This window comes from Dermochelys coriacea, chromosome 6, assembly GCF_009764565.3.
Source record: "Dermochelys coriacea isolate rDerCor1 chromosome 6, rDerCor1.pri.v4, whole genome shotgun sequence".
NCBI lineage: Eukaryota > Metazoa > Chordata > Testudines > Dermochelyidae > Dermochelys > Dermochelys coriacea.
Window position 1 is genome coordinate 109,455,400 of NC_050073.1, and position 15,879 is coordinate 109,471,278.

General features: G+C 41.1%; 1 protein-coding gene across 1 annotated transcript in view; it reads left to right on the plus strand.

The window, feature by feature from the left end:
- The window catches only part of LOC119857433 (kinesin light chain 1), a 120,294-nt gene that overhangs the window by 66,475 nt on the left and 37,940 nt on the right, over nucleotides 1–15,879 (plus strand). The window contains 4 exon segments of the mRNA XM_043516411.1: nucleotides 8,422–8,647; nucleotides 9,220–9,307; nucleotides 10,071–10,169; nucleotides 14,714–14,887. Coding sequence (XP_043372346.1) covers nucleotides 8,422–8,647; nucleotides 9,220–9,307; nucleotides 10,071–10,169; nucleotides 14,714–14,887 — 587 coding nt within the window.

Below are 15,879 nucleotides of genomic sequence, written 5' to 3' on the forward strand. Positions count from 1 at the left end.
CTCATGCCCCGTGCTACAGAGGAAGGCGAAAAACCTCCAGGGCCTCTCCAATCTGCCCTGGAGGAAAATTCCTTCCAACCCTGATATTCTATGATTCTATGATTTGGGATCGGGAAGGGACCTCAGGAGGTTATCTAGTCCAACCCCCTGCTCAAAGCAGGACCAATCCCCAATTTTTGCCCCAAATCCCTAAATGGCCTCCTCAAGGATTGAACTCACAACCCTGACCCCAATTCCTTCCTGACCCCAAATATGGCGATCAGCTAAACCCTGAGCATATGGGCAAGATTCACCAGCCAGATACTACAGAAAATTCTTTCCTGGGTAACTCAGATCCCATCCATCTAATATCTCATCTCAGGGGATTAGTCCTATTTACCCTGAGTATTTAAAGATCAATTACTTACCAAAATGACATTATCCCATCATACCATCTCCTCCATAAACTTATCAAGTAGAATCTTAAAACCAGATAGATCTTTTGCCCCCACTGCTTCCCTTGGAAGGCTATTCCAAAACTTCACTCCTCTGATGGTTAGAAACCTTCGTCTAATTTCAAGTCTAAACTTCCTGGTGGACAGTTTATACCCATTTGTTCTTGTGTCCACATTGGTGCTGAGCTTAAATAATTCCTCTCCCTCTCCTCTATTTATCCCTCTGGTATATTTATAGAGAGCAATCATATCTCCCCTCAACCTTCTTTTAGCTAGGCTAAACAAGCCAAGCTCCTTAAGTCTCCTTTCATAAGACAAGTTTTCCATTCCTCGGATCATCCTAGTAGCCCTTCTCTGTACCTGCTCCAGTTTGAATTCATCCTTTTTAAACATGGGAGACCAGAACTGCACACAGTATTCTAGGTGAAGTCTCACCAGCGCCTTGTATAATGGTACTAAAACCTCCTTATCCCTACTGGAAATGCCTCTCCTGATGCATCCCAAAACCGCATTAGCTTTTTTCACAGCCATATCACATTGGCAGCTCATAGTCATCCTATGATCAGCCAATACTCCAAGGTCCTTCTCCTCTTCCGTTACTGCTAATTAATGCGTCCCCAACTTGTAACTAAAATTCTTATTCATCCCTAAATGCATAACCTTACACTTTTCACTATTAAATTTCATCCTGTTACTATTACTCCAGTTTACAAGGTCATCCAGATCCTCCTGTATAATATCCCGATCCTTCTCTGAATTGGCAATACCTCCCAGCTTTGTATCATCTGCAAACTTTATTAGCACACTCCCACTTTTTGTGCCAAGGTCAGTAATAAAAAGATTAAATAAGATTGGTCCCAAAACCGATCCCTGAGGAACTCCACTGGTACCTCCCTCCAACCTGACAGTTCGCCTTTCAGTAGGACCCATTGCAGTCTCCCCTTTAACCAATTCCTTATCCACCTTTGATGTTCATATTGATCCCCATCTTCTCAATTTAACTAATAATTCCCCATGTGGCACGGTATCAAATGCCTTACTGAAATCTAGGTAAATTAGATCCACTGCATTTCCTTTATCTAAAAATCTGTTACCTTTTCAAAAAAGGAAATTAGGTTGGTTTGGCACGATCTACCTTTTGTAAACCATGTTGTATTTTGTCCCATTTACCATTGACTTCAATGTCCTTAACTAATTTCTCCTTCAAAATTTTTTCCAGGACCTTGCATACTACAGATGTCAAACTAACTGGCCTGTAGTTACCCCGGATCACTTTTTTTTCCTTTCTTAAAAATAGGAACTATATTAGCAATTCTCCAATCATTCGGTACAACTCCTGAGTTTACAGATTCATTAAAATTCTTGCTAATGGGCTGCAATTCAGGTGCCAATTCCTTTAATATTCTTGGATGAAGATTATCTGGGCCCCCGATTTAGTCCCCATTAAGCTGTTTCAGTTCGCTTCTACCTCTGATATGGGTAATATCTACCTCCATATCCTCATTCCCATTTGTCATGCTACCATTATCCTAAGATCCTCTTTAGCCTTATTAAAGACTGAGGCAAGTATTTGTTTAGATATTGGGCCATGCCTAGATTATCTTTAACCTCCACTCCATCCTCAGTGTTTTAGCGGCCCCACTTCTTCTTTCTTAGTTTTCTTCTTATTTATATGGCGGTAGAACCTTTTACTATTGGTTTTAATTCCCTTTGCAAGTCCAACTCTACTCCGACTTTTAGCTTGTCTCACTTTATCCCTACATGTTCTGACCTCAATTAGGTAGTTTTCTTGCTGATCCCTCCCATCTTCCCCACTCCCTGTATGCTTCTGCGTCATTCTTAATCACCTCTCTAAGATGCTTGCTCATCCAGCTTTGGTTTACAACCTTCTATGAATTTTTCCCTTTCTTGGGATACAGGCTTCCGTAGCTTCTGCAGCCTTGATTTAAAGTAATCCCAGGTCGCCTCTACTTTAGATCCATAAGTTCTTCAGTCCAATCCACTTCCCTAACTAATTTCCTTAATTTTTGAAAAGTCAGCCCCTTTTGAATCAAAACTCTAGTTGCAGATTTATTTTTGTTAATCCTTCCGTTCAGTTTGAACTGAATTAGCTCATGATCACTTGAGACAAGATTATACCCTACAACCATTTCTTCTATGAGTCCTCGCTACTCACCAAAATTAAATCTAAAATGGCATCCCCTCTACTCGGTTCAGCAACTACTTGATGAAGGAATCCATCAGCTATCGCATCTAGGAAATCTGGATGCCCTATTATTATTACTAGCACTGGTCCTCCAGTCTATATCTGGGAAGTTAGTCTCCCATGATCATGCAGTTTCCATTAGTACCTACTTTATTAAAACATTAAAAGGGCTTTATCCATATCCAAATTAGATCCTGGAGGTCTATAGCACACCCCAAGCACTATCGTAGGAGAGGCTTTACTAGTTATCTTCCCCAATGTAATTTTTGCCCAGACGGACTGTCTTATCCATGCATCGCTTCTTATTTCTTCACATTCTACTCATCATTGATATACAATGCTACTCCACCACCTTTACCTTTGTTTCTGTCTTTCCTAAACAGCACATACCCTTCAATATGTGTAGTCCGGTCATGACTACTATTCCACCATGTTTCTGTTATCCCTATAATATCTGGTTAATATCTTGAGTAGGGCAAGACTTCATTGTCAAAGCCAAGAAAGGATGTGTGGGTAGTAGCAGGCATGAGATGATGAGGATGCTATATGTGTGGATGGATAGGCTGTATATTAGAGATATTATGCAGAAAGAAAGTGGGATTTAGTCATAACTTGGATTTGAGGATCTAGAAAGATCTGAGTCAAAGATAATGCCTGTGTTACAGGCTTGAGTGACAGGCAGGATGGTGTGCTATACACAGTGGGGGGAGCTCTGTTTTAGCCATATTTAGATTGAGATGACAGCTAGATTCCATGAGTGATATTGGAGAGAGAGTGGCTGAGATTTTAGTTTGGACAGAAAGAGGCAGATCTGTAGTAGAGAGGTAGCTCTTTGAGACATCAACATAGAGATGTAATGGAATTTGTTTGTAGAGGGGTTTGCCCAGATATAAAGTGAAAGGAAGAAGAGGGCAGGACCAATACAAAACACTGTGCAATTCCCATAGAAAGTAGCAGGCTGGGAATGAGGAGGATCCTCTGAAGGAGCAGTAAAAGGTAGGAGAAGAACCAGGAGAGGCTAGAGTTACAGAAGCCAAGGAGAAGCATGGTCGATAGTGTAAAGGGCAACTGACACATCAAGGAGGATGAGGATGGAGTACCGGTTCATGTAGATAATCTATAATCATATAAATGGAAGAAAGGGGAGACTGGGCAGGGAGGAGAAGGCTGAGAGCTAGGCTAGGAAAAGGTCATAAGACACTTTGGCCAGAGCAATTTCAGTTGATTGTAAACCGCGGAAGCTGCATTTGAGAGGTTCTAGGAACTCCAGGCAGCAATAGTAAACAGCATGCTCAATGAGCTTAGAGCTGAAAAGGAGATAGGGTGGTAATTGGAGAGGCAAGTGAGGTGAAGGTTTTTTTAAAAGATAGGAGAGACTAACGTATGTTTGCATTGTGAGGGGAAAGAGCAAGAGGCTTAATAAAGAGTAAGGGAAGGGATGAGTGGATGCAAGAGATTTCCGGAGATGGAATAGTGTTACTCGTGCAAGCGGAAGAGTTAGATGGGAACAGCAGATGAGAAACTTCTGCATCTGAGATAGGAGACAAGGAGGTAAGAGTTGTAGAGGTGGATAGGGAAGGTCATGTTGTAGTTTGTCAGTTTTCCTTGTGGAAGAAATTGGAAAGGTCCTGTGCTGAGAGAAGAATAGGATTTGAGGAGTGAGTCAAAGGTGGCAAAAAGTTGGCTAGGATTGTGAGCAATTAAATTCAAGAATTAGAGTTGTTTAACTAGGATGATGTGAGAACTGATAGAGGAGAGAACAAATTTGTAGTGGAGGAAGTCAGCCTGGTCATGGAATTTCTGCCAGAGAAGATCTGCCATGTGAGAGCAGGAGCAGAGGAAGTGCATGTTGAGGGTGAGCCAGGGCTGGGGATTAGCAGGGGGAGCCTTGTGATGGAAGAAAGGGGCAAAAGAAGTAAGGGTGGAGGAGAGCGAAGCATGGAGATAATCAACAATCATATAAATGGAAGAAAAGAGAGAGGGGGCAGGGAGGAGAAGGCTGAGAGCAGATGACAGTTCTTCAGTGCTGATGGACTGGAAGGCAAAGAAAAGGAAGGGATAACTGGGGCGATGCAAAAGAGACCAGTGGTGGTCACAGGAGAGACGTCAACAACATAGGATCAGAGAGAGCAGAGCGTTTGGTGAAGACCACGTCAAGTGAATAGCCATTTGGGAGTGTGGTAAAGTTGAACCAGAGCTTCGGGTCAAATGAAGTGGAGAGGGTGAGGAAATGCATAGCTAAGGATCAGATGAGTCATTAACAAGGAAGATGAAGTCACCAAGAATGAGTGAAAGTGTAAGGAGAAAGAGAGCCATGACTCTAAATCGGAGCAGAAGTCTGATGGGGAGGAGAGAGTGGGAGAAGGAGAGGCCTCCGTAAGAGAGGGCAACTACAGAATCAGTGTAGGATCCAGGTCTCTGAGAACCAGAAAGCTAGAGGGAGCAAGATATGAAGTGGGTTGTGGATGACTGAGATCTTTTTAGAGATGGAAGGGTGTTCCAGAGACAAAAAGAGGAGCGGAAGAGGTGGAGGAAATGGGGCAGGAGAGGTATGAGGTTAGGAATGGTGACAGAATGGGTAGAGTTGAGTGAGGGAGAGGTGTGGGAGGTGAAGAGGTAGCTGAGGGAGGGAATTGCCACGGTTGGACAAAGGTCACCAAAGATGAGGATGTGGCAGTAGAGGAGGGGTGGATGTGTGGTTTGGATTTATGATGGTGGGAAGAGAAGGGAGATTTAAATAGAGAGAAGAGAAGCAGGTATAGTTAGTGAGAATTGTTATGGGGTGAGGTAATAAAGGAGGGAAATGGAGCTAATGTGAGGGTAGAGGAGGGAGGAAGAAAAGAGATGTTGTTGTGATGCAAAGAGAAGAGGGATGTGTTGAGAACCATAAAAGAATGACGGGGATGAGATAACAAAAAAAACCCCCACACCTGACCTGAGTTCAAAAAATGTTTTGAAGGCATGCTTGCATGTCCCCCTGCTAGGTGGCTGCGGTGCTTTCTCCCACCCTGCAAAGGAGGAGGGGAGTAGCCATCTGGGGTCCAGTGCTGGGATTTCTGGGCAGTGGGGGGGTGTTTCCTTGGTGCTTGCAGTCCTTATATGGTAGTTCGCTTAAATTGTTGATGGTTAGGATTTGTTTACTGAAATACCAAGGCTTTAAAAAATGTAAATCAACAAGAGTGTGAGACTGGTTCTATAAAATCTAAAACAGAATTGCTATGGAGACCTGTTGGTGGTAGTCACCTGAATCAAGTTTCTCTTCAGATGCAGCAATTGTGACATGTATTGTGGGGGGCTTGAAGGAATAGTAGAGAAATCATTAAGATTTTATGTTGGGCTGAAGCTCATCTTCTGGCTTCTTTGAAGTCCACATACTTGTAACACTAATGTGAATTGCAGAGCCATATCCACAACTGTCAATCCATCCACCATTTATTTGGTCAACTAGAAAGCAGGACGGTCTTTAGATGACTCTTTTGACCACCTGTCAAAAGGTACTCGTGCTCTTTAGGCTCTGGTGGAAGATGCCTGGTTTCATCCCTGGATTATCAACTAAGCCTACATCTTCCTCCCTATGCTAGGCAGGGTGTTGAACTTGCTAGAGAGATAGGACAGGTCCACACTACAGACCTATATCCATATAACGATATCACTCAAGGATGTGAAAAGTCCACATCCTTGAGTGATGTAGTTATACCAACCTAACCCCCGCGTAGACAGTGCTATGTTGACAGGAGAGCCTCTCCTGTCAAAATAGCTACTGCCTCTTGGGCTGGTGGATTAAGTACGGTGACAGGAGAAGCTCTCCTGTTGGCATAGGAGCATCTTCATTAAAGTGCTACAGTAGTACTGCTACACTGGTGCAGCTGTAGCACTGTACATGAAGAGAAGCCCATATCCTCATGGTTGTCAAGATGTAATTTGATGAAGACAAACCCAAAGGGGATAGGTGGAATGGGGCTAGAAAACAAAGTTTATAATTACAAGAACATACAGATGGTTTATTGTATGCATCTTGTTTATCACATATTTGAAAGACAAAAACATCATTTTTTTTTTTTGCTTGTTTGGGTTATTTTAGGAATGGAGAAGGGAAAATACTAGTAGCTAAAGCAGAGGTTCTTGGTCTGTTGGCCACTTGCAGCCACATCAGCACGCAGCTGCAACCAATGTAACATCCTCAGGGCCATACGGTAGTATTGGATATGGCCCACAGTGGTAAATAGGTTTAGAACCACTGGAAGGGAGGGCAGTGGGCAGAAAGGGTAAGAAGATCAGTAGGTGAAGTATAATGGGCCATGGAGAGGAGGGTTGGGTAAGAATTGCAAATTGTAACAGGTGTAGTTTGTTTTGAACTGAATGATTCCACTGACATTAGAGTTTGCCAGGGCTGTGAAAGTGTCCCTTTGTTTGGTAGGGGCAGAGGAGTGCAGAAAGCCAGGCTGTCACTCCTGGAGCTCTGGTCCTTTGCTTTCAGTTTCTGGAATCAATGTGGTTCTACTTTGGAGGAGATCTTATAACCCTCACAGAACTTGTATGGAGAGGAGGTGGCAACAGGCTATTTCCTCCAGGTTCTGGGATGGAGATGCAGCTGCCTGGAGTTGGGGGTAGAGAATCAGGTGAGCAGATTTGAAAGGAGTAGCAAACAAATTGAAGAGGCTGGTTGTAAAGGCTTGCTTCCCTTTTCTCTTGCTGCTGCTACCGCTATTGGCATCTCTTCTAGGGTAGTATAGTGCTTTTATAGGCCACCACTGGAAGAGTGGTTGGAGAGGAGAGGAGGGCAGGGCATGCGGAAGAAGATGGCTACTGAGACTTCATACTCCTGGAGCAAGGGGATAAGGGAGGAAGAGTAGACTAACTCTAGTCACCTTCCTGTGGCTGCCTGGTGTTGCTTGTCTTCCCCTCCTCTTCCCCCTGGGTAACTTGGACCTTTAGTAGCTGTAATTGAGGACAGAATTTGGCCCTAAAATTGGAGCTTTGTTAATAAATCCATTGCTGTGTGAATCAGAATAGATCCCACCTCTCTCCCTGTAGCTTTTATTGGCTCACAGGGCTAAAAGGAGTAAAAAGTAGTAAAGATATATACTTGTTCATAACTGGAATTATACTGTATTACATTACCTGAATTCTCTTTTCTGAAAATCCTAATTATCCAAATCCACAGTATGTCCCCCAGTTAGCCCAATGTTAATAACTTGCTAGTAACTTCTCGGTTAGATTATTAGCACTAATCAACAGCTTTGTATTTGAATATTGGTTTTGAGTGGTTATCTGTTGTTACTGAAGCCTAATCCCATTTTATCAGCAACACCACGTTGTCAGGACATATTAAATTGTTTAATTTGAATTAATCAGAATAAATGATGTCCACATTGGTTTTAATACAATTTTGGTGTTTTTAATTTACTCAATCACATTAACATTGTTTTTGCTCTTTACTGAAAGTACAAAATATTAAGCAAACATCAGCATTACTCCCTTCACTCCTGTATTTCTAGATCAGTGGAAAGAAGAGATCAAAATAGCATTTTTGTTTATCTGAACTCCCAGTTTTCCAAAACTTTCAGATGTCCCTCAGGCCATTCGGATAAATGGGAGTGAACTATGTGTCAGTCGGAATAGGGAGAAAATCTGCTTAGTATGGGAGTGCCATTTTTTACAGTCATGTTTCAGAACAGAACCACACTTTAAAACAATTAGTTTAATTTTAGTGTCTAGGCTCTGGGGAGCATGGATTTTTATTTCAAAATGGTTTCACTATAGGTTGCCTTCTTTTTGCAGTTCAACAGCAGCATAGCAGTGCTGCAGCAGCTGCTCAACAAGGTGGCTATGAAATTCCAGCAAGATTAAGGACTCTTCATAATCTGGTTATCCAGTATGCTTCCCAAGGTAGATATGAGGTTGCTGTACCCCTGTGTAAACAAGCACTTGAAGATCTGGAGAAGACTTCAGGTCATGATCATCCGGATGTTGCCACTATGCTAAACATACTTGCTTTGGTGTACAGGTTGGTATTCTGATATACATTTAAATTCTCCATTAACTAAACTTCTTTGTTTCTGTAAAGTTGACTAGAGACCTTAATGCTAGAACTGTTATAAAAATGTTTTTGACAATTTTGTAGGTTCTATTTTTTTTATTTGTGGTGGTATCACATGGGCACTTGACCTGCTCTGTCATGCCACAGTACACCAGAGTTTGGATGAGTTCCTGAATATCCTCCCATACTTCAGTTTTTGGAATGCTATTATTCATTTTGAAACTTAACTATCCATCTATTCTAGATCATTGAGAAGACAGACAGCTACCTCTTGGGTTATGCTAATGCTATTGTAAATTGGGTGGCAAGATGTACATATGCAGATAGTTCATTTCCAGTCCCTCAAAAAACTACTTTTAATTGTAGTTTTTTGCACTGAGTCTGCATTTGAACCCTTCTCTTCAGTACTACAGCATTCCTACCCTGACACTGAAGTAAACTCCTACTTTTGCAGTTCATTATATTACAAGATTTATTTGAATGCTACTTCCTTTTTTGTGAAACAGAGTAAAGTGTTGTTATGGTTTTCTAAAATTTAGGGACCAGAACAAATACAAAGATGCAGCAAACCTCTTGAATGATGCCTTGGCTATTCGTGAAAAGACTTTGGGCAGAGATCATCCAGCGGTTTGTATATCTGATTTTCATATTTTTAGTTGTGTTTTTCACTGACACTTTTTTTTTCTTCCCTTGCCCAACTTATTCTAATATTAAACTCAACAGGAACATTTAAGATCTGGCTTGTCACTAAACAGGACAGGTAGGAGAGGCCATTATATAATATTCTGCGTTCTTTTAATATTTAACGTGTCTTTGAGCATTTTATTCATTTAAAACTATTTCACCCCAAAATTACTCTGCTGCCACATTTATTTGATTATGAATCAAGTTGCATGGTCTGTATGTGGAAAAAATTAACTTCTGAAGGAATATTTTAATTAGCTTATTTTAAACAATTCAGTTGCTGAATTCATATAGATATTGTACTTCTGATTTTTCTGCCTCTGTTTAAAATAAAACAGATAATTCCAATCAAGCTGTTGGTGCTCAAGTCACTTTTAAAATTTAATTTGGTGATGTATTGCTTCATATAACCTATGTTACAGTGGGCAACTCTGTGAATCTGGATTTATGTAAAATAGCTTTATTTCTGTGTTGTCATATATAGAGCAAATGTATGCATTTAATCACATTTCAGCAGGCTAATTAAATACATTTCAGTTTTCTGTGTTCTCATTTAAGAGTTATTTCTTAATGCAGTGACTTTTGCAAGAAGCCTTCACTGTACATAGAGGATATGAATGCAGCAGTCCACTGTAAATATATTTCAACTAGTTCATTCTTTCACCAGGTATTTGCTTCATATTTAATAATTTTCTGCTGTTGACAGGTGGCAGCTACCCTAATAATTGCAGTGCTTATGGTAAACGAGGAAAGAATACAAGGAGGCAGAACCTTGTGTAAGAGAGCTTTGGAGATCAGAGAAAAGGTACAGAGTAAAAAGTGGAAGCCTGACAATGGATATTTATTTTTTGTGAACTTCAACTTCTGCTTTTTAGAAAAAATTCAGTCTCACGTATTTTGGTTGGTTAGCCGTACCAAGCAATACTAAATACCTGGGATAGAGTTATACAACTTCTTAAAATACAAAATTGTTTTAAGAAAATTAACTTCAAAATCTTGAGAGACATTGGGTGTATTCTAAAGTTGTGCAATAACTGTAAAGTAAGAACAACGCTGCAGGAAAAGGATATTTAGATATGTTCCTATTGGGTTGACTAGAGCATTTGAATATAAAATAAATGTATGCCATTTAAATATCTCAAGTTGGTTGGTTTGTACTGCAACAGAGTGAAAATGCTTATTCCAGTGCATTTGTCTGGCTGTCTGCACTGCAGTATGTTAAAACTGGTTAAGTATGCTGTATGTTTTTGAAGTTATTCTATTACTTGAAAACTACATCTCTTGTTATGAATTATTTTGTTGCCCCCTCAATTAGGATATCATTGAATAATTCACAGATATATAAAAAAATGTTAGGCTATTATAGGGAAATCCTTAAACTCTGGTAAGTGCAAAGCCATAGACATGCTGACCAGTTTACTTGAATGCTGTTTAAAATGTTTTAACCCTGATAGAGATAATTGTTGACCAAGCATTAATGTAAATAGACTAACTCAAACAATTGTTTTAGAATCCAGGAAACAGGTAGAATTAAGACAAAAAAAATTTCTATCTGATAGGAGTCTCCCCACCCCCCCAATTACTCTGTACTTTCTGAGTAATCCATTTGAAATAGAGAAGTCTGCATCAGCTTCAAATATTATTGAAAATGAGGTTTTTACTGAATTAAATATGAAAATGAATAATACGGTTGCTAAAGTAATCCTGTGATATTTTAAGCTGCTGTGCAAATCAATTTGTTTCATACTGCCTGTAAATTTGAATGTGGTGAGATATTGTATTGCAAATACATAACTATTATAAAAGTTGTCAAAGGAGATGTAGGGTTATTATTTGGGAAAAAAACATGTGCTTTGGCCACCTGGAAAAGTTGAGGGGCAATTTTCATTTGTCAGGTAAGCCTATCAGCTTGATATTAAAATGATCAACAATGATAGTTACAATGTTTAAAATTTAAATTGTAATATCTGGACATCGGCGTTCATACTGTTGAAATGAATTGGGTAGTCCTCATTTCTCAGGGCTACTGTTTCAGGCTTCATGCAGACTTCTATGCTGAAGTTTTGTGTCAGTCTCCCACTGATGCTAGCTGTAGTGTGAGTGCAACTGTAAACTGCCTGCAGGAGTTCTTGCCACCATGTTTTTTAATCCTGTTCACTAGCACTCCAGCTATTGCTGACATTGGTGGCACTTCACTGAAAGTAGAGGAGTTGTGGGAGAAAAGTGGATGGGAACCTGGGAGGCCGTGATGGTCGAGTTCAGGATCCTGACACAAGAAAGAAAGGAGAGCAGCAGAATACAGACCCTGGACTTCAGAAAAGCAGACTTTGACTCCCTCAGGGAACTAATGGGCAGGATCCCCTGGGAGAATAACATGAGGGAGAAAGTCTAGGAGAGCTGGCTGTATTTTAAAGAATCTTTATTGAGGTTGCAGGAACAAACCATCCCAATGTGTAGAAAGAATAGTAAATATGGCAGGCGACCAGCTTGGCTTAACAGTGAAATCCTTGCTGATCTTAAACACAAAAAAGAAGCTTACAAGAAGTGGAAGATTGAACAAATGACCAGGGAGGAGTATAAAATTATTGCTCAGGCATGCAGGAGTGAAATCAGGAAGGCCAAATCACACCTGGAAGTGCAACGAGCATGAGATGTTAAGAGTAACAAGAAGGATTTCTTCAGATATGTTAGTAACAAGAAGAAAGTCAAGGAAAGTGTGGGCCCCTTACTGAATGAGGGAGGCAACACAGTGACAGAGGATTTGGAAAAAGCTAATGAACTCAATGCTTTTTTTGCCTCTGTCTTCACGAACAAGGTCAGCTCCCAGACTGCTGCATTGGGCAGCGCAGCATGGGGAAGAGGTGACCAGCCCTCTGTGGAGAAAGATGTGGTTCGGGACTGTTTAGAAAAGCTGGACGAGCACAAGTCCATGGGACTGGATGCACTGCATCCGAGGGTGCTAAAGGAGTTGGCGGATCTGATTGCAGAACCATTGATCATTATCTCTGAAAACTCATGGCGATCGGAGGAGATCCCGGACGACTCGAAAAAGGCTAATTTAGTGCCCATCTTTAAAAAAGGAGAATCTGGGGAACTACAGGCCAGTCAGCCTCGCCTCAGTCCCTGGAAAAATCATGGAGCAGGTCCTCAAGGAATCAATTCTGAAGCACTTAGAGGAGAGGAAAGTGATTCAGGAACAGTCAGCATGTATTCACCAAGGGCAAGTCATGCCTGACTAACCTGATTGCCTTCTATGACAAGATAACTGGCTCTGAGGATGAAGGGAAAGCAGTGGATGTGTTGTTCCTTGACTTTAGCAAAGCTTTTGATATGGTCTCCCACGGTATTCTTGCCAGCAAGTTAAAGAAGTATGGGCTGGATGAATGGACGATAAGGTGGATAGAAAGCTGGCTAGATCATTGGGCTCAACGGGTAATGATCAATGGCTCCATGTCTGGTTGGCAGCCGGTATCAAGCGGAGTATCCCAGGGGTTGGTCCTGGAGCTGGTTTTGTTCAATATCTTCATTAATGATCTGGAGGATACTGTGGATTGCACCCTCAGCAAGTTTCCAGATAACACTAAACTGGGAGGAGTGATAGATACGCTGGAGGGTAGGGATAGGATACAGAGGGACCTAGACAAATTGGAGGACTGGGCCAAAACAAATCTGATGAGGTTCAACAAGGACAAGTGCAGAGTTCTGCACTTAGGATGGAAGAATCCCATGCATCGCTACAGACTAGGGACCGAATGGCTAGGCAGCAGTTCTGCAGAAAAGGACTAGGTGTTACAGTGGATGAGAAGCTGGATATAAGTCAGTGTTCCCTTGTTGCCAGGAAGGCTAATGGCATTTTGGGCTGTATAAGTAGGGGCATTGCCAGCAGATCGAGGGAATGTGATCATTCCCTTCTATTCAACATTGACGAGACCTCATCTGGAGTACTGTGTCCAGTTTTGGGCCCCACACTTCAAGAAGGTTGTGGAAAAACTGGCAAGAGTCCAACGGAGGGCAACAAAAATGATTAGGGGGCTGAAACACATGACTTATGAGGAGAGGCTGAGGGAACTGGGATTGTTTAGTCTGCAGAGGAGAAGAATCGGGGGATTTGATAGCTGCTTTCAACTATCTGAAGGGGGGTTCCAAAGTGGATGGTTCTAGACTGTTCTCAGTGGTACCAGATGACAGAACAAGGAGTAATGATCTCAAGTTGCAGTGGGGGAGGTTTAAGTTGGATGTTAGGAAAAACTTTTTCACTAGGAGGGTGGTGAAGCACTGGAATAGGTTACCTAGGGAGGTGGTGGAATCTCCTTCCTTAGAGGTTTCTCATGGTCAGGCTTGACAAAGCCCTGGCTGGGATGATTTAGTTGGGGATTGGTCCTGCTTTGAGCAGGGGGTGTTGGACTAGATGAACTCCTGAGGTCCCTTCCAACCCTGCTAGTCTATGATTCTATGGTCTTTATTTCAGGAAAAAAATGGAGTGTAGAGAAAAATCAACAGGACATCATTGCATTGGCTTACACTCAGTTCAAGTTTGTAAGAATTTCTTCATAATGGAAGAGCTAGAAACTGTTTTCTTTCAAACAGAAGTTTGGATTCTAGAGCAAATTTCATAGCCATGGAATTGAAGAATACACAAGACCCTGGTTATATACAGTAGTATAGGAATGGGAGAATAATTAAATGTACATATTTGGAAAAATTGTATTGTGCTTCCCTCACTTTCAGGTTGATTAATCATTGGCAAAACAACATAATTGCTGACCAAATGATTGTGTATAACACAATGCAAACTAGAAAAAAAATAGAATATTTCTTCTTTGTGAGACTGAAAGATTCCTAAAACTTTCTGGAATGTATTCATGCAAGAACTTTTTGGAAGCCATTACTGAGAAAGTTTATTAACAAACATCCAGTTTCTCTAATACATGTAATCTAGCCTGTAAAATTTCAGTTTAACTTTGAATCTTGATTGAGAGCACAAAAGAATCTTTTAAAATTTACTATTAATGGAAAATGTCTAAACTTGATTTTTGTGAAAATGGTGGAAAATTAGATGCCTAATTGAGTCCTTATTTGCCATGTAAGCCAAGAGGAGTCTTAGTGTTTACCTAACGTAAACGGGGCCCTCCTCCACTCTCAATCAAAAAATGGAATTTATAATGAAAATAGTGACTGAATCTTAATTATAGAAAAGTATGAGCAGTGTAAACTGCTAAAGTAAAAGAATGTAGTCTGATATTGAAATTAGAAAGAAAAAAGTTGTGGAAGATCATTTTAAGATTGTGCTTCTTTAAAATCTAATGCAATAAATGGGGAATGTTTAATGTATGGTACGTTCGTTTCCAGGTCCTGGGGAAGGATCACCCAGATGTTGCCAAACAGTTAAATAACCTGGCCTTACTATGTCAGAATCAGGGTAAATATGAAGAGGTGGAGTACTACTATCAAAGGGCACTTGAGATCTACCAAACTAAACTAGGACCTGATGACCCAAATGTAGCAAAAACAAAGAATAATCTGGTAAGTTTGTAACATGAAGTAAAAATAGGAAAATGTAAGCTTTGGGGTTTTTTTTCTGATGTGCTAAAATAATTACTCCTTGGCGCAGAAGTCATACCTTCCGCAGATTTCTTGGGTCACCTGAGAAATATGGGGGAGCAAAGAAATCTGAGGAACACCCCCCCCACACACCCTTCCCCAGCAGCCCTGGGGTGTTTGCTGGGAGCAGCTGGCAGCAGAAGAATCACTGGGGTGGGAGGAAGGCTGGGGGTGCGTATGTCCCCGGAGAGATGTTAAGGGGGTAGGTCTTGGTGCGTGCCTGCGTGCGAACAAGTCTCAGGGCTTGTTTACACTGGCACTTTGCAGCGCTGCAACTTTCTCGCTCTCGGGTGGGAAAAAACACACCTCTGAGTGCAGCAAGTTTCAACACTAAAGTGCCAGTGTAGACAGTGCACCAGCGCTGTGGTTCCCAGCGCTGGCAGCTAGGCCCCTTGCGGAGGTGGGATTTTTTTAGAGCTCTTTAATGTTGCCAGTGTAGACTAGCCCTAAGGAGGCAGGTTGTTAATGTTCCCATTCTTAGTCAATTAAGGCTCCTTTACTTTCCCAGAGTGGTGTAAAAGAGTCTTATTGTAAATAACAGTAACTGAATCCTCAGCTAGGAAGGTCTGTGTGCTTTCTGGCTTTTTTTTCCCTGTGCCAGAGAAGCACAATGGGGTTAGATTACAGCTCAGGGATCTATTTTACTTTTCCATTTAAAAAAAAAAATGCAGGACCATGATATGCAAAACTTTCTGACTTTCATGTCTGAAAGTCTGAGCAATTTAAAGCAACATTCTACTTTACAGAACACCATGCGCCAAAATTAAAGTAATGTAATTTAAATGAAAATCCAGGATTATAACTGGAATGCAAGATATTGGTTGCCAAGTATTTGTAACTTAACTTTCTTGTGTTTAGGAAATGCTGAACAGTTTTATTGTGATTTTTTTTCTGTATGGTAGTAAAAATAAATT